The sequence below is a fragment of the Mus caroli genome, chromosome 2 (assembly GCF_900094665.2).
Source record: "Mus caroli chromosome 2, CAROLI_EIJ_v1.1, whole genome shotgun sequence".
NCBI lineage: Eukaryota > Metazoa > Chordata > Mammalia > Rodentia > Muridae > Mus > Mus caroli.
In genome coordinates this window covers 30,685,667-30,703,610 of record NC_034571.1, presented here as the reverse complement: position 1 = coordinate 30,703,610, position 17,944 = coordinate 30,685,667, and the positions used below count along the sequence as shown (strand labels likewise).

General features: G+C 43.2%; 2 protein-coding genes across 5 annotated transcripts in view; both read left to right on the top strand.

Annotated features, from left to right (window-relative positions):
- Window positions 1-11,211, top strand: part of Fbxw2 (F-box and WD repeat domain containing 2) — a 21,806-nt gene extending 10,595 nt beyond the window's left edge. For both annotated transcript variants that reach the window (XM_021155879.2, XM_021155877.2), the window contains exons 4-8: window positions 3,772-3,966; window positions 5,674-5,807; window positions 8,154-8,240; window positions 9,298-9,467; window positions 10,549-11,211. In XM_021155879.2, the coding sequence (XP_021011538.1) occupies window positions 3,772-3,966; window positions 5,674-5,807; window positions 8,154-8,240; window positions 9,298-9,467; window positions 10,549-10,837 (875 nt within the window). In that variant the 3' untranslated portion in view covers window positions 10,838-11,211. The remainder of the gene's footprint in view (window positions 1-3,771; window positions 3,967-5,673; window positions 5,808-8,153; window positions 8,241-9,297; window positions 9,468-10,548) is intronic.
- A 4,887-nt stretch (window positions 11,212-16,098) lies between these two features.
- Window positions 16,099-17,944, top strand: part of Rabepk (Rab9 effector protein with kelch motifs) — a 21,393-nt gene continuing 19,547 nt past the window's right edge. Inside the window, exon 1 of one of the 3 annotated variants that reach the window (XM_021155704.2) lies at window positions 16,099-16,417. Coding sequence is in view for 2 of the 3 variants with exons in the window: in XM_021155703.2 (XP_021011362.1) it covers window positions 16,686-16,769 (84 nt within the window). In the remaining variant the exon portion in view is untranslated. Of the gene's footprint in view, window positions 16,418-16,495; window positions 16,770-17,944 lie in introns of those variants that run through there. The other 2 variants (XM_021155703.2, XM_021155702.2) reach the window with 2 other exon arrangements.

Genomic DNA, 17,944 nt, shown 5'->3' with positions numbered 1-17,944 from the left:
CCAGGACAGCCAGGGCTACACAGAGAAACCCTGTCTCGAAAAACCAAAAAAAAAAAAAAAGGATTTCTGAGTTCAAGGCCAGCCTGGTCTACAAAGTGAGTTCAGGACAGCCAGGGCTACACAGAGAAACCCTGTCTCGAAAAAAAAAAAAGAAAAAGACAATGGATTTGAGATCATAAAAGTTCAGTTTGGGATCAACTAAATTTATTTACTTGTTGGATATCTAAGTGGAGATTCCCGATGTATTTGAAAATACAGGGAGAGAGCTTTTAAGAGTAACCAAGGCAACAGAGAAAAATACAGGAGTAACTTCCTAGCTAGAATAGTTAAACTTTTTAAATGATTATTTTTTATTTGTATCTTATGTGTGTGGGTGTTTTGCCTGTATGTCTGTCTGTATACCATGTGATCCTGGTGCTTGTAGGAGCCAGAAGAGTGTCAGATCTCCTAGGATTACAGTTGTGAGCTGAACCCCAGGTCTCTGCAGGAGCAGCAGCAAGACCCCTGAGCTATCCAGCCCTCAAAGTTTAAGTTTTGAGTACATTAACTTACTCAAATTTTAGATTTTTTTCTCCCTTCCTCTCCCCACCCCCACCCCACCCTGTTTATTTGCCAGATGGAGATGTGGCTCAGTGGTTGAGAGCACCGGCTGCTTTTGTAGAAGACCTGGGTTCAGTTCCCAGCACCCACACGGTAGCTCACAACTGTCTGTAACAAGGGATCCAACATCCCTTTCTGACTTCCACAGGCATTGGTACACAGACATCCATACAGGGAAAACAACTATATGCCAAAACCTTAACAAAATTTCAAGTGTGTGTCTGTGTGTGTGTAAAGGTCAAATGACAACTCTGTGGGGCTGGATCCCTCCTCCTGCCTTTCCATGGTTGCAGGGACGGAACTCATTAACACTAAGATGGAGCAGCAGACACCTTCCCCTGCTGAGTCATCTTGCCAGCTGCCATCCGAATCATTCCAGCAAGTTAGAACTTGAAAGTTTGTTTTGTTTTGTTTGGTTTGGTTTGGTTTTTCAAGACAGGGTTTCTCTGTATAGCCTTGGCTGTCCTGGAACTCACTCTGTAGACCAGGCTGGCCTCGAACTCAGAAATCCGCCTGCCTCTGCCTCCTGAGTGCTGGGATTAAAGGCCACGCCCGGCTTGAAAGTTTTTTTTAACCACAAAATCTTTTCCTCCAACATACCAAGGCTTGGCTTAAAAGTCAAACTGGAATATAGTTGAGGAGCTGGTTGTTCCCGAGCCTGAGGCATGTTGCAGGACATCTGCTTGTTATGGAGTAATCTCGGTGGATTTCATCTGACATGTTTTATGCCTTTGTATTTGCTGTGGGTGTTTATGTTTCCCACTACTGATTGTGTGAATGATATTTCACCTTATTTACCTGTCAGACTAAGGGCATTGAGAGCAGGAAGTCCATGCCTGACATAGACATCTTACACACAGATGTTAACTGAATGAGATACCAGTTAAACACTGGCCATAGAGCAGAAGAACCTCATTCTTTCTGTGCTCTGCTGTGCTGCACAGGAGCCACAAGCTCTGCTGGGTTCTTGAACTGTGGCTTGTTCAGATTGAGTTATGAAATAGGAAATGCCAGAATATAAAAGAACAAACAGTGCTGTGCTCATACGATACTTTATTTGTTACATGATGAAGTATTAGCACTTTGACAAACTGAATAAAATACTTTTTTTCCATTTTTCTTAGTAACTATTAGAAGACAGATTACACATGATCCCTATTGGGTGTTACACTGTTGCAGACTCTGGTTCTCAGGGTTATGGATGGTGGAGATGCCTGATAACTTTTCTGAGCTTATAGGGTTTTAGTTCCATGACTTCAAATGAGAATGCTTTAGCTTCCTATCTGTGTGGGATCTGTTTTTCTATGCTTATTTCTGCATTTTCTGTGTTATTGCAGAACAACTTATATATAACCTTGCACCTGCTAGGCAGGTATTCCACCACTGAGCTGTGTCATCAGTGCTCTGTGTATTTCAGTAAAGATCCTTTGGTGATCCTAAAAGTTTCCAATCCATCACAAACCACCAGCAAACTCTACCCCTCATTTTATAGAGAGAGGAAACAAAGATCTAAATAGCTCCACGTGAAAGTTTATAGTCTTTTGCAAGGAATGGTTATTTAGCCATCCTCTAAAACACTGCCTCTTAACTAAAGGAGTATTTTTTTCCACCCCTTGGTTTTCAAGACAGGTTTTCTCTGTGTAGCCCTGGCTGTTCTGGAACATGCTCTGTAGACCAGACTGGCCTTGAACTTAGAGATCCATTTTGTGTCTGCCTTCCAAGCACTGAGACTAACGGTGTGTGCCCCCATTGCCCTGCTAGATTTTTTTTTTTAAGATCTTTTATGTGTATGAGTGTTTTGCCTGCACCTGTATCTATGCTACGTGTATTCTTGGTACCCTCAGAAGCCAGATGAGTGCATCAGATCCCCTGGAACTGGAGTTACAGATGGTTGTGAGCTGCCATTTGGGCACTGGGAATTGAATCCAGAGCCTCTGCAAGAATAGTATTTGCTCCGAACCTTAGAGTCATCTCTCCAGCCTTAGTGGGTTGTTTCTGTGGCCGATTTTATTTAATCATTTCACCCTTTGAAAACTGGGTTGTTGGTGCTTTCCTAGAATACAGTGTCCAGGACAGAATATTTAGTGTTCCTCAAAAAAATGTCTTTTGTTGAGCCTCTAAAAGTAAATTTTGAGACAAAATATAATATTTGGGATTGCTCAATTAATAAAAGCTCAGTCCTGAAATTACCATCATGATTAGTGTAACCTTTTCATCAGAAGCCATGCTGAGTCCTACATTCTTGACTAGGAACCCTTAGGAAGCAGAGGCACACTTAATAATGAAGCTGGGATCAGGTGGGGTTCTCTAGCCACAGTAACCCAGAACTTCAGTGTGTCTATTAGGTACAAAACACTGGGGAAAATTACTTAGTCTCAGTAGGAGGTGTCTTAGGCAGCCAGTCCCAGACTGAACAACTAGAAGATGCTGCAGTTCTTAGTCTCTGCATACATTGGTCAGTTGTTTGTAACCACTCACATTCATTCCAAAGGCCTCCCTTTTACCATGGGCCAATTGGTCTTAAGAGTCATCGACAGGCCTTGCTCATGTCAAAATACACATTCATTCAGGACTTCACTCACTCAGGGCTGCTGCTGCTTCTTCCTTACAGACAGAAAGCAAGCCATTTTTTTTTCCCACAGAATTTAAGATCTTTGCGGTTTTTATATAAATATCTGTGGGTAATTTATCCCTAGTATTGAGGTTTCAAGATGACTCAAATTAAACAGTTATCTTACGTACAGAGTTTTCTGGCAATCTGAGGCTTACCTTTATCCCATCTTAGAATGCACTGTGCTTTCCCAGTTAGCATTCCTTCAGGCTCAGGACTGAGGAAACAATCGTACAGGTGTACAGCCAGAGGCAAGATGAACCTAATCCATTGGGAATTTTTTAATAGCCAGACATATATGAACTGTTTCAGGTGGGAGCACAAAGGGATGTTTTATTTAATATCATCCTATAGCCAGAAAAATTAAGGGAAAAAGACAAAGAGCTTGGATTCTGTCTTAGTAAATTTAATGCCATTTTGAGGCCCAAAAAGTCTCAGTGTCTTGTCTGCACTCCGGTTTAAAGAACTACAGAGGGGACTATGGAACCCCTCTAGGGGTCAGACTTTCCTTCTTTAGGGTGTTATAGGTCACACTAACCTTCCTGGTTTTTCTCTTCAAGGGTCAGATGACTTGTCTGCAAAGCTGTGGGATGTAAGCACAGGGCAGTGTGTTTACGGCATCCAGACCCACACTTGTGCAGCCGTGAAGTTCGATGAACAGAAGCTTGTGACAGGCTCCTTTGACAACACTGTGGCCTGCTGGGAGTGGAGTTCCGGAGCCAGGACCCAGCACTTCCGGGGGCACACGGGGGCGGGTGTGTTCTCCTTTTTCAAGAATCTTTACAGTTACTTTAGCCATGCCTTGTAAGACTAAGAGTCAAATATTTAAGGTGGTTTTTTGTTTGGTTTTTTTTTGGGGGGGGGGGCTTGCTTACTTGCTTTTAATCTAGCATTTTCTCTTTTTAACCACTGAAGCTACTTTCTTGCATTTCAGTTACTTACATTTGGGGTGTTTTTGCTTTTCTTTAGCCTTGTAAACGCTCTTTATGTATGCTGGACATGTCCTTGTATGTATGCTGGCAGCTGTCCTTTTCTCCCAGTGCATTTCTCTCTTGCTACACAGTCATATTTGTTTTTAGTGGACTCCATACTACTACACTTAGACATTTAGACCACTCCACTTACAAATTTAGAGCTGAGAACCCCTGGTCACAAGGTGGTTCACTGACTGCATGATCTTCACAGAGTGCTTGCAGTTAGTGGTTGGCTGCTAAGTGAGTAAAACAAGCAACACCCTGGGCTATCATGATATCTTGTTTATCCTGAGTTTCTTAGGTTGTACCTGGTGCTTAGTATTTTTTTTTTTAATATCCAACTCTCTTACAAAACACTCCTCCAATTAAACTCATATTAAAAAAATTTTTTTTAATCTGTTCTTATTTAGAAATCTGTGGTTTGTAGCCAAGTGTAGTGGAACACTCATTTAATCCCAGCACTTGGTAGACAGAGGCTGGCAGATCTCTGGGTTTGAGGCCAGCCTGGTCTACATAGTGAGTTCCAGGACAGCAGAGCTATATGGAGAAACCCTGTCTCAAAAAGCAAACAAAAGAAAAAATCTATGGCTTAGTACAGACCCCATCCATTAGAGTAATACCACACAGCCTAAGGACACCACAGCTTCTAGGTGATTTCATTCCTTACCTCTAAAAAGGTTTCTTGACACCTCTGAGCTTTTAATCCATGCCTTTGCTGTCTGCTCTACCTGAAGTATCTTTTTATTTTCTTAATAAACTATACACATCCTTCATGTCCCAGCTCCAATATGTTATCTTCTCTGAAGTCCTATCTGATAGCCCTGGGCGGATTAGTCATTATCTTCAGTGTTTCTCTAGCAACAGGTAACGTTTTCAAAAAACAAAAACATAACTTTTCCCTCAGAGTTTTTGAAGACCAGCATTTTCATCTCTAGGTCCCCAATATCCTTTGAGTTTGATAGACATTTAATAGACATTTAAAAACAGATATTGAACTAGTTGCTAGGCGTATGATGTGAAGAAATTTAGACACCACTGAATAGATGACTATAAGTCTGGCTTCTAAGATCCTTGTTTTCTCTGCCCTGGCCCTTTAGGAGCCTGAGTGTGCTTTACTATCACTGCAGATCTTAAAGGGGTGTCTGGGCTGCTGTTTTCCCATAAACTACCTAACGTGTATGTATGGTATCAAGCAGGCAAAAGGGGATGCCATCATTTCCATCTCGCTGAAGCTAGCACAAATAGGAGAAAGTGAATTCTTTGAGTTATTCTCAAAGCTTTTTCAACCTTAGGATAAACTATGGTAATAATAATAGTTTTGAAAAAGATTTTCTTTGTATCATAAAATTGCTAGCTTAGTAGTTCAGTTCTTAATGTGCCCTGGTTAGGAAGTTACATATTTGTACAGCTAAGAGAATAAATGTTACTGTTTTTACAAAGATGTAGTGACAGTGAAGCGTGTTTTTAACTTTATGTTGTATGCACTAGTGTTCAGTGTGGACTACAGTGATGAACTGGATATTTTGGTGAGTGGCTCTGCGGACTTCGCTGTGAAAGTATGGGCTTTATCTGCTGGGACATGCCTGAATACACTCACTGGGCATACTGAATGGGTCACCAAGGTAGGAAGACTGAGGAATATCTTTGGTGCCAGGCTCCCCACTGGTGGGGAGTGGAGGATGGTAGACCTGTGTATATTGTAGATAAATTATAATGGAATAGATTCACTCACTGAGCATGGTGGTATACAACAGTGACAAGCATGTAAAAGCCATTTTTATATGGGTATAGTGGTACATGTCTGTAATCCTAACACTTAAAAGGCAAAGGCAGAAATACCAGGAGTACAAGGCTAGCCCTGAGCTACATAAAGATATCCTTAGATTCAGGAACTATAATTTTTGTTTCAGAAAAAATAAGTATTTGCAAGATAGGGATATAGCTCAGTGGCAGATGGCTTGCCTAGCATGAAGTTCTGGGTTTGATCCTTAAGACTACAAATAGACACACATACACACACAAAAACCAAAAACACAACAATGACTACAAACAAAACCCCCATCACCAACAACAAAAAAATTAAGTGTTTGCAAAATGTGAGATAAGGAGGTGGTAGATGTTCAGTGGTAGAGCCATGTACAAGGCCATATGATCAAACCCAGCACCACCATGACAAAAATATAAGGGAAGCAAAGAAGACAGAGGAGTCTTTAACAGAACACTGGGATGTTTTCTTGTTTTAAAAACAAAGCTGTGGTGTTTTAAATGCAGTATTGGTGATGGATATGTTATGCAGATACGCTTTTCTTAAGCACATTGTGCTATTTTCTAAGAGGCTGAGTATGTAAGAGTAAACAAAATAGACCTTGGCCAGATCTGATGGATTTTAATTTCATAGAAATGGTTATTAGTAGAATTGTCAAAGAGAACTCTGTATAATTAAATTCTATGAAGGAGACATAGTGAAGCATAAGGAAGTCTAGAAACTAATTAGGACAAGCATTTTGAGAAGGGCAGAACAAGGTGACTAGGAGATAGTTGTGGAAGAAGCAAATAAGAGTGTGGTTCATATGGAAGCCCTGAAGGGCCAGCACAGCCATGCTATAGAGCGGAGAGCCTCACATGAGTTAGTAAGGTTGGTAGATGCTAGAAGTATATTGGGAAAACCATTAGAGGTTGGTTGGGCCATCTAAAATTTTCTCTGAATAGGTAAAAGTAAGGTCAGGGCAAGAAGATAGGGAACTGCTTGTTCATTTGTTAAACATAGAAATTGTTTATCATGGGCAACTTTAATGGGTGTGGTTTCAAGATTTTGCCTGTGATATGGACAGGTTCCCCCTTTCATGACCTGAGCTCTGTCATCTGTGTTTTAAGATTACTAAGCCCTAACAATAACAGATGACCCTAAGCGCTGTAGAATTTTGCCTTCTCTTGTTACTATTGTTTGCACGGTTCTAGTTGATCTTCACTGCATTTATTTGGAGTAAAGTAATGGGCATTTTGCCTCGTATCTTACAAATGAATAAACTAAAAAGCAGCATACGTCTGGAATATTGCTCAGTGGGAACTCTGGGTTCACTTTCCAGCACTAAATGTCCAGTTACATGGTCTTTTCCAGGGCTGCGTAGTTCACCAGATCTCTGACCAGATTATATATTCTTATTCTCTGTTTGGTGCTTTTTCCTTTGTAGTGCACCTACTCATGAAGACAGATCATTTTTGTCTTTATCTATGTGGACATTTTTCTGTTCATTATTTAAGAACTGGGTCATTTTAGGTGGCCATGGTTGACCTGGACTCACTATGTACGTCACAGTAGCCTTGTTCTCACAGAGATCTGCATGTCTCTGCCTTCCACTTGCTGGGGATTAAAGGCACACCCTTAACACACTTGATTCCTTACATTTGGGTGTTTGTGTGTGTGTGCATGCATGCGTGCGTACGTGCGCGTGCGAGCGTGCATATCTGTGCCTAATAACAACAGAAATAAGTAATAAACCTGAATATATTACTGGAGGTCAGACTGGGGCCTGTGCATGTTAGACAAGTAATTTCCTATGTTACATCCCAAGTCCACACCTTACAATTTTACAAAATAGTCCTGATGTTAGCACTTCCAACTAAAAATAAGATTAAATGCCCCCACCAGATGATGGTGGCACATGCCAGCACTCGGGAAGCAGAGGAGGTTGGATCTCTGAGTTTGAGGCCAGCCTGATCTATAGAGTGAGTTCCAGGACAGCCAGGGCTACACAGAGAAACCCTGTCTCGAAAAGAAAAAAGAAAGAGAAAGAAAAAAAAACGTTCCCACATCTATTAACAGAATTTGGGTGTAGTAAAAATGTTAGAAGTTAAACCTAAAGTTTCGTGTTGCTAATTTTCAGATTTCAATTTAAAAACAATATAAAATTAGTACAGGAACAGAGTGAAAGGTTCTTTGTATAATGTAAAAATGCTTATGCTTGTAGGTGGTTTTGCAGAAGTGCAAAGTCAAGTCTCTCTTGCACAGCCCTGGAGACTACATCCTCTTAAGTGCAGACAAATATGAGATCAAGGTAAGTTTTCTCCCTCTGTAATTTATCAAAGAAAAAAATTAGCATATAAGAACTAAAAAGGGAGACTACTGCCAGGGCGAGCCCCCCCCCCCCGCCTCCCTCTCGCCCCCTTTCCTGAAACTAGGTTTCTTTATGTATCCCTGGCTGGTTGTCCTGGAACTCACTCTGTAGACCAGGCTGGCCTCAAACTCAGACATCCACCTGTCTTCTTCCCTTAAAGGCAGGTGCCAGCAGCACCTGGCAGTTCAAGTCATCTTACACCCATTGGAAATGGTATGATTCATCTGTCTGTATGCTGAGCAGTTTCTGTGGTTTGTAAAGGAAATAAATCAAGGAGGCTAGTAAGAGTTAGTACCAGAGTTTAGATTTTCAGCACCCATTGAAAAGGCTAGGAATGGTGCTGAGAAGGCAGAGATAAGAGGATCCCTGAGACTTGCTGGCCAGATAATGTAAGCAAATTGAGCTGCAATTCCGTGAGAGACCCTATTTTAGAAATTAGGGTAAGAGTGATTGAGGAAGCCACCCAACATCCACCTAGACTTCCATATGAACTCATAACTGTGTACAAACAAGGCATGTACACACACAAGAGCAAGCACAGAAAATTGTTTTCCACACATTCTTACTGTTTCTTTTTGTATTTTCAGAGGGCTCAGCCATGTAGCCCAGACTGAACTTGTAATCCTCCTGCCTCACAACCTAAGCACTAAGACTCTTAAGGCTCATGCCTCATACCTTCCTCAGTTTTTAGATATAAACTTTGATTTGTTTTAACAGTTTGCTAATAATTTATAGGACATTCATGGTTTGTTGGTTTGTTTGTTTGCATTTTAAAACTTTCTTTGCAGTGGGCATTATCTTTATTTAGAAAGGTTAAATATTTTACCTAAGACCATATAGACTCAGGACTTAAGCCTGTGACTCTTGACTAAAACAGAAGTCCTGGCACCATATTCCCCTTTTGTCTATTAACACGTGCCACTTTTTTCTTTCTCTCTTCAAGCCACATTGTATAAACACCAGCTTTTCTTTAGTAATCATCACCCCCCTTTTTTAGATTTGGCCAATTGGGAGAGAAATCAACTGTAAGTGCTTGAAGACACTGTCTGTCTCCGAGGATAGAAGTATCTGCCTGCAGCCAAGACTTCATTTTGATGGAAAATACATCGTCTGTAGTTCAGCCCTGGGTCTGTACCAGTGGGACTTTGCCAGTTATGATATTCTCAGGTAATGTTTCCTTGGGCCAGCATGTGCTCTGTGTTAATTAGGAAGTTTTATGCCCAACACATGGTAAATGATAGGTTAAAAAAATGGCCCTCCCTTCCTAATGTCAAATTCAAATCTGGGTGGTGGGGTGGCGGCGGTGGTGGTAACTTTCCCTATGAACCTAGTTCTGTTTTCTAGAATTTGTAATGGGAGGCCTTCTCTATCCACACTCTGCTGTTTGACAGTAATAATGTGTTGTTTCCCTTCCTGACATTCTGTTTTGCTTACTCTAGCTCAGAGGTTCTCAATCTTCCTCATTTTGTGGTGACACCAGCCATAGAATTATTTCATTGCTACTTCATAACTATAACTTTTGCTCCTGTTATGAATCGTAAACATCTGTATTTTCCAGTGGTCTTAGACCCCTGTGAAAGGGTTATTCTACTCAAATGCTGCTCTAGCTAATATCCTTGGCTGTTCTTGCTTCCCCGAGTTTACCAGCCACCCCTGTTCTAGTTGGCCTCTTAAGACATAAGCTGGTCTAAGATATTATATTGCTGGTGTCCTTGTTAACATCTAAACTAACCTCCCAACCAAAGGAGCCTAAGGAGGTTGCCGTGGGAAAGTGTAGACTCCAGACAACATCTGACTTTTCCTGTCAATCTAGTGCTTGACACAGGGAAGCTGCTTTGATTTTTGTTTTTCTTTTTTCATTGGTGCATATATTGCATTAGGTCTCCCATTTTGTGTCTTGGTCATTGGTATTTGGGAACTGCCACCCTATGAAAGCTGTGACTGACTTTCCAACTTAGCCAGTTGTTTCTAAAACCTATGAATCCATTGTTAATAGATGCTTATAAATTCCCGGCAGTTTTTACTATCTCTAGCTAGTAGTATTTTTAGAGATAAAACTTCACCTTGCCTCCGCTTGTCTGTCAGAGGGCAGATTTCTTCTTCCCTGCTTTTTGTAAGTAGGCTAACGTTTATCCTCATGGTATTCTTTTAATCAAAAATTCTTATTAGCTCTAAATTTGCTTGGGAGTTTTAAGTGTCTCCAGCAATGTTTCCTTTGCCTCAAGAGCCTGAACTCTCCTCCTTATAGGGTCATCAAGACACCTGAGGTAGCAAACTTGGCCTTGCTTGGCTTTGGAGATGTCTTCGCCCTGCTGTTTGACAACCACTACCTATACATCATGGACTTGAGGACAGAGAGCCTAATTAGCCGCTGGCCTCTGCCAGAGTACAGGAAATCAAAGAGAGGCTCCAGCTTCCTGGCAGGCGAAGCGTCCTGGTTGAATGGATTGGATGGGCACAATGACACGGGCTTAGTCTTTGCCACCAGCATGCCTGACCACAGTATTCACCTGGTGTTATGGAAGGAGCATTGCTGACACCAGGGGCTACCACCGCTGACTGACTTTGGGTGCCAGGGCTGCAGGTTTTGGGTGCAATGTCTATGGCAGCCAACTGCATGAACCAAAGTTCTCACCTAAAGGTATCATCACGCAGTGCACAATCATTTATCTGTTTGCCAGGGCTGGGGCGGGGAGGGCTTGTTTTACTGACATACACCGCAGCATGCTAATGGGATACACCACTGACTTCATTTGTACTTAGTTACGTTGCTCAGTATAAGAGAGGTTGCATTTTTGGATTTATCTTTCTGAGTGGAATATTGAGTAAAGAAAGTTAAATGATTCACTAATCTGCTAATTGGTTGCCCATAAAATCACATGGAGTCTGTTATTAAAGTTTTTTTCCAATAGCCTTTGTTCTTTGAAATTGAAGCAAAGGTGCTATGTTATAGCAACGTGGGGTTTAGATTTTACAAGAGCCATTGTTAAAACATCTTTGAATTCTGTGACATTCATTAACTTTCTACTAGATCCCTTAAATCTACAAATGTCTTCCAACCCAGATCTGAGTCTGCTGGTTGACTGCACTAGGCTAAGAACCATAGTTCTTGGCAGAGGCAGGGTTGGCCATGTTAAGATATAAAGGTTTTCTGAAGCTTTAGTTTACATGTAAAAAGCTGGTCCCTAACTGGCTGGTGGCACAGGTGACCTGGAGTTATAAAGAGCTCTGAGCTGGAAAATGAGTGTCTGGCATTACTTCAGTCATGTGCTTTTTCTGGCCTGTTTCCTCGGATGTGTGATCAGCTAAGATTCCTCTAGGATAAAATATACACTTGTACACACATAAATACACTGACAATAAAGCAAATTAATCTGATAAAACTATTTCCAGAGCAGGGAATTTCCCTAATTTTTGATTAACTACTAAGAAAAAATTCCAATTTTTTGGTGTAGGCTGGAGAAATGACTCGGATTAAGAGCACATACTGCTCTTGCAGAGGGCTTGGATTCTATAACCAGCACCCATGTCAGGTGTTTGCAATGTCAGATGTTTACAACTGCTTATACCTGCAGCTTCAGAGAGATATAATGTTGCCTCTGGAGGTGTGTGCGCAAATCCCCCCACAGACAACAGTAGATATGAATTCAGGGCCAGCCTAGTCTGTAAAGTGCATTCTGGGACAGCTAGGGCTACACAGAGAAACCAAAAATAAAATAAACCAAAACGCACACAACAGGAACTGGAGTGGTTCCAGTTAAAAGAGCTTACTACTCCTACTAAGACTCAGGTTCAATTCCCAGCACCCACAATATATATCAGTCCACCTATACAAATCCAGTTCCAAGGGGTAGGATGCCCTCTGCTCTGCCAGTACCAACATACACATGCTGCACATAAACTCACACAGGTATGCATACACATACATAACAAATCTTTTCAAAAATTCAGTTCAACCCTCATACCACAATAAAATAAACTATAGGAGAATCAGGGGCTCAAGGCAGCTTGGGGTACATGATGTTCTATACCCATACACATAAAAAAGGGGTGGGGCTGGAGGTTGCTCAGCAATGAAGCCTGTGCAGAGGACCACATCTGGAGCTCACAACTGCCTGGCCTCAGAGGATACCATGTGTACATACCTACATACACAAATACTAATTAAAAATGGCATTGGGCTGGTGAGGTGGCTCAGCAGTTAAGAGCACTGACTGCTCTCCTGGAGGTCATGAGTTCAAATCCCAGCAACCACATGGTGGCTCACAACCATCCGTAATGAGAATCAAATAAAATCTGTGGGCCGGAGCGAGGGGGGCCAGAGCAAGAGGGAGAAGGGAAGGGGGGAAAAAGGAAAGAAAAGCACGGTGCAGCTAAGCATGATGGTTAGGTTGAAGCTTTTGGAAAGCAGAAGCAAGAGGATCGGGAGTCTCCTCAAGTCCATAAGGTAAAATTTGCATGCTTGTTGACTGATTTAAATATCAACTTTATGTACCAAAAGAGAAAAAATAAACACACACAGAGCAAAATCTTCCCAAGAGAAATATAATTCACAAACAAAAATATAATCTTTTCTTGAAAAAAATTGTTTTAAGTTCATAGCTTAAAATTGTCATAAAAACATCATTAAAAGAAATTCAGGTGAGCACTTACGCACTTACTACATAGTAAATCAAAGTTAATAGAACAGTCACTACTATCAATAGAATAAACCTCAATGGGGACCTAACCTAAGTACTACATTTGGTAGAAGCAAAATGTTTGAAAACAAGTGTTTTACCAACAGTTTGCTTCCTTTACATTCTTTAACACTCGTTTATTTTGTCTTTTTCTTTCGGGGAGGGGGGTTTGAGACAAGGTTTCTCTGTGTATAGCCTTGGCTGTCCTGGAACTCATCCTGTGGCATAGGCTGGCTTCAAACTCAGAGATACACCTGTCTGTGCCTCCCGAGTCCTGAAATTAAAGGAGTGCGCCACCACGGCCAAGCTACTTTAACACTCCTATTGAACTGAGTGAGACCTACTTTGGAAAACGAAGAAAACAACACCTTGAGTTACAGGGGAACAGCTCAGAGGTCAAAAACATTTGAACTTCTTGATAAGCAACTGCTTGTTCACTTAAATAGCTCAGCAACGGGCTAAGAAACGGGATCCACATCCGAATTATCAGAAGAAAACTACCACTCCTAAGAAGCAATTTAGGGGAGTGGTGAAGCAGAGGCGACTTGTCATTCTCTCCCATTATGGTCGCATCGATCCCGCCCACCGGCTTCCACCTCTCAGGGACTTAAACACACCGCGGCCGCGTCCCTGGAGCAGACAGCGGCTCCTGTTACCTCTGCTGGGAGGACCCCATCCCGGGAGCACTACCCGCTCGGCCGGGCTCCGTCTCCGGGAGGCCGAGCGAGTTAGAGTCTTTAAGCTCGGAGTCCCGTGAGGGTCAGGGGATCGTGACATCCCCCGGGATCTCCCCTCAAAGAACTGGACAGCATTCGGGGGATCCGGGCTCCCCTGGTTCTCCGCGTCACGCCGCCTCGGACCCGGTCCTCTCACACCACGGAGCGCCCTCCGCCGGAAGGGGCTTGCCTCGCAAGCTGGACGGCCCCCGGCCCGGCTCACCTTCGGGTCGTTCTCGGGAAGATACTTGCACTGCCGCGCTATCTCCACATACTTGTCCAGATCCAGCGGCGCCATTTTAGGAAGAACAAACCGTATCGCTGCCTACGGCGGAGGCCGAAGCCGGAACCGTCCTTACGTCACGTCCGACCCGTGAGTGGCGTCTGCGCAGTGACGTCAAAACCTGACTCTCTTCAGAGCCCCGACACGCCCCGCGTCGGGTCTCCACGAGAACCCGGCGGTCCCGCTGATGAAACCTAGGACGTGTGCCTGTCTGCCGCGGGGAGTGCTGGGATTTGTAGTTTTAGTGAAAAGCTCTTCTCCTACTCTTGCAACAGACTTCACCTTCGAAAAACTAGATAAGGCTTTTTCTAGGGAAGAGCATGAAATGAGTAACTGAGAATTCCCTGGCTCTCACTCCTACCCTGAAAAGTACCCTGTCAGTATCTTCAGTTAAAGTTAGGTTAAGTGGCCAGGCAGTGGTGGCTCACGCCTTTAATACCAGCACTCGGGAGGCAGAGGCAGGCGGATTTCTGAGTTCAAGGCCAGCCTGGTCTACAGAGTGATTTCCAGGACAGCCAGGGTTACACAGAGAAATCCTGTCTCGAAAAAAACAAAGAGGGGCTGGAGAGATGGCTTAGCGGTTAAGAGCACTGACTGCTCTTCTAGAGGTCCTGAGTTCAATCCCCAGCAACCACATGGTGGTTCACAACCATCTGTAATGGGATCTGATGCCCTCTTCTGGTGTGTCTGAGTATAGCAACAGTGTACTCATATACGTAAAATAAATAAATCTTAAAAAAAAAAAAAAAGAACAAAAGAATGTGTCTTGGTTGGTTTGTTTGAGTCATGATTTTAGCCCCTTGACTCTCGTGTTTTAAAAACATCCCTCCAAGAACTTAGAATGTGATTTCTAGTCTAAATGAATTGGTTTCTACAATGTAAACCATCTGATAGTCTATTTTTTCTTGATAATATACCCTTCCAGCATGGCTTCTTGGTGTAATCTAAACCAAAAGACCCAAGGCACATTCTGGAGCTCTGAGAAGGACTCACTGTCTAAATATATGTCGGGCACATGGCAGAGCCAACCTAGCCCTGATTCTCTCCAGAAGGAAAGCAGAGTGAGTGAATACCTCTAAATTCTTTGGCAGTCCATGGGAGCTTTCTGATAATTACAGGCGATCACAAAGACTCAGGTATTGGAAATATAATGACAAAGTTGTGAAGAGAGCTGCAGCCCCCCCCCCCCAATTTTGCTTTGTCCATGAATTTTGGTTATATTTTCAAGTAGCTAAATAAATAAATTGGAGTGGGAGCATTGTAAATCTTTTCTGTAAATCACAGCATTTGTATGGTGGAGGCAGCAGAATCAGGAGTTCAAGACCATCCTCAGCTATACAGTGAGATGGGAGACAAGCCTGGACTGCATGAGACCCTGTCTCAAAATTAAAACCCAAGTTTTTCTTTTACTTGCACTAGTTAAATTCTCTAGACAGCTGTGTTCTGATATTGCTACTCCCATTCTATCTATGAGTAAATTAGGATTCAGAGAGGAGCAGACTCCAGACATTTCCCATTTAGTGCGGGAGCTTGTTTGAAGCCAGTCTGTCTTCCCTCTCCCACTAAAGACACACTACTTCTGTTTCTAGTCTGTCTTGAGTTCTGAGGGAAGTTAGTGAGCTCAGAGTATAGCACTCTGTTCACACACAGGCGAGCTATCTTTGTTTTAGGAAAGTCACGGGGCACCTCTAGCTAGGACATAGATCAGAGAGGATGCAGATGAAGCTGCGAACAGAGGTAGTTTGTGTCTAGATAAAAATAATCACGGCTTTTACAAAGGACCAGTTCTGGGCCTCCATAAATTCCCGACTACAACCTCTATGGAAATCTTAAAATTTGTGTGTCGCTGAGAGAAGACACCAAAAGTATTAATAACTTTCCCCAAGAACATAGTGTCAATGAACTTTTTATTCTTCAGCCTTTACAATAGGACCTCCGAGTTGTCCTTCGTGTTTAATCTCTCTGCTCAGCCTGTGAGCTTCTGGAAAGCCCAGGGCCTGTGGTCTGGAACCTGCTGTAACCACAAACAGCGATTATGGAAATAACCCGCTTTAGGCTCCACAGTTTGAACCAACCTCAAACCTGCACAGGCAAAGCCTAGTATCTTATGGCATGCAGGAAATCTCACTCGGGAGCCTGGAGCAGAATTCAAGGTCAGCTTGGCTTACGTGAATTCCAGCCCATCCTTCCCCTTCAGAAGTCACTACTAAGGACTGCTGTAACAAACTCCGTCTGAACACGGAATTGGAGTTCTCGACCGGACGCCAACCAGTACGCAGAGTTCCGGGAGGCCCTAACAAAGTTTGGCGCGTAGTCCGGGAGACCCGGAGGCGTAGAGCGGTTGGCCTGGACGCGCTTCCGGGACTGTGGAAGGGGACGGGCTCCTAAGCTCCGCCCCATGGGTGGAGCCACGTCCAGGACAAGCCGGGGCTGCGGCAGGTAATAGGTGCTGGGCTGGAGGTCTCTTAAGGCAGTAGGCATGAGGTGGGTGGGAGGGGTAGTGCCCATGGTCTCCGGAGGGGTAGTGCCCATGGTCTCCGGCCGGTCAGGTTAGGGGAAAGCTGGCAGTCATTTCTCCCTGACCCTGACTTCTTTCGCGCGGAGATGTGGCCGGCAGAGGGGACGCAAAGGAGGTGGCTAGGAGAGTCCCCGCCAAGCCGGCCCCTCTAAGCTCTGGGCTGACCCTGTGGTCATTAGCCTAGCCCGCATGTGGGCCTCATCGGACCAACTCTCCTTTAATTCCCTTTCTTCATCCGTTTGTCCTTCACTTCTACACTCTGCAGGTCCATTGGTAAGTTATCAGAATGAATCAGAAGGCCGGACATGCTAACATTTTGGGATCTAGTTTCGATACTTTTCTGTTACTTTTATTTTGAGACAAGTCTCACTGTGTAGCTCAGGCTGGCCTCTGCTACCTCAAACCTCTCTAGTGCCAGGTAGTGCACCACCATGCCTGGCTGACTACAGACTTTTAAATAGATAATTACATTCAGGGATGTAAGGGTATAGTTCAATTCGTAGACTGCCTGCCTATCGAGAACTTAGCCCTGGGTTTGATCTCCAGAAGGCATAAAAAGGTATGGTGGTGTTTGCTTGTAATTCCAGCTTTTGGGAGGTGGTGGCAAGAGGAGCAGAAGTTCAAGGTCATCCTTGGCTACATAATGAATGGGGGCTAACCTAAGGTACCTGAGACCTTGTCTCTAAGTAAGTAATGAGTTTAAAAGAAAAGATAATTACATTCAGAATGACTCCTGTAATATGGTGGTTAAATGGATACTGTCATATATATTGGGGTCTAAGCCCAAGTCCTGATTAAGCCTTCCTGCCGAGGGTGTGTGTGATATATATTGCTATTCCCTGAGGCAGGAGCAGTAACTTCAGAGACTGGAAAGAGATACTCTCTTTAAATAACCTTTGAAATTTTCTGGGACTTGAACCCAGAGCTTTGCCCATGCTAAACAGACACTCTACCACAGAGCCATGCCAACTCCTTGAAACTGGCTTTAAATATCCACTAGCAGTGTGCAAGTTTACAGGAAGGAAAGATAGGGGAGGCAGTAATTACCACAGAATGCTTGTTAATTTTATTAAATTCCCACTGGGTGAGGCAATGCAAGTTATGAAAGTCAGAGGAGCAACAAAAAGCCCAGTATTGCAGGCAAGGCCCCAAAAAGCCACAAAGTGAGATCCTGTCCAAAAATAACAGCAAAAAGATAGAGACCAGAAAACTTGGTTTCTATGGCATGCTAGGACCAAGGTGAGGCAGGGTTAGCCCTAGATGTCCTAGAACTCACTATGTAGACTAGGCAAGCATTGAAATCACAGAGATCACATGCCCCCACCTCTGCCTCACCAGTGCTGGGATTAAAGGTGTGCACCACTATGCCTGGCTCTCAAAAAGATAGTTTAAATACAATTTTTAAGTTAGCCTATAAAACAGTACAGTATATCTCATTATGCCATTTT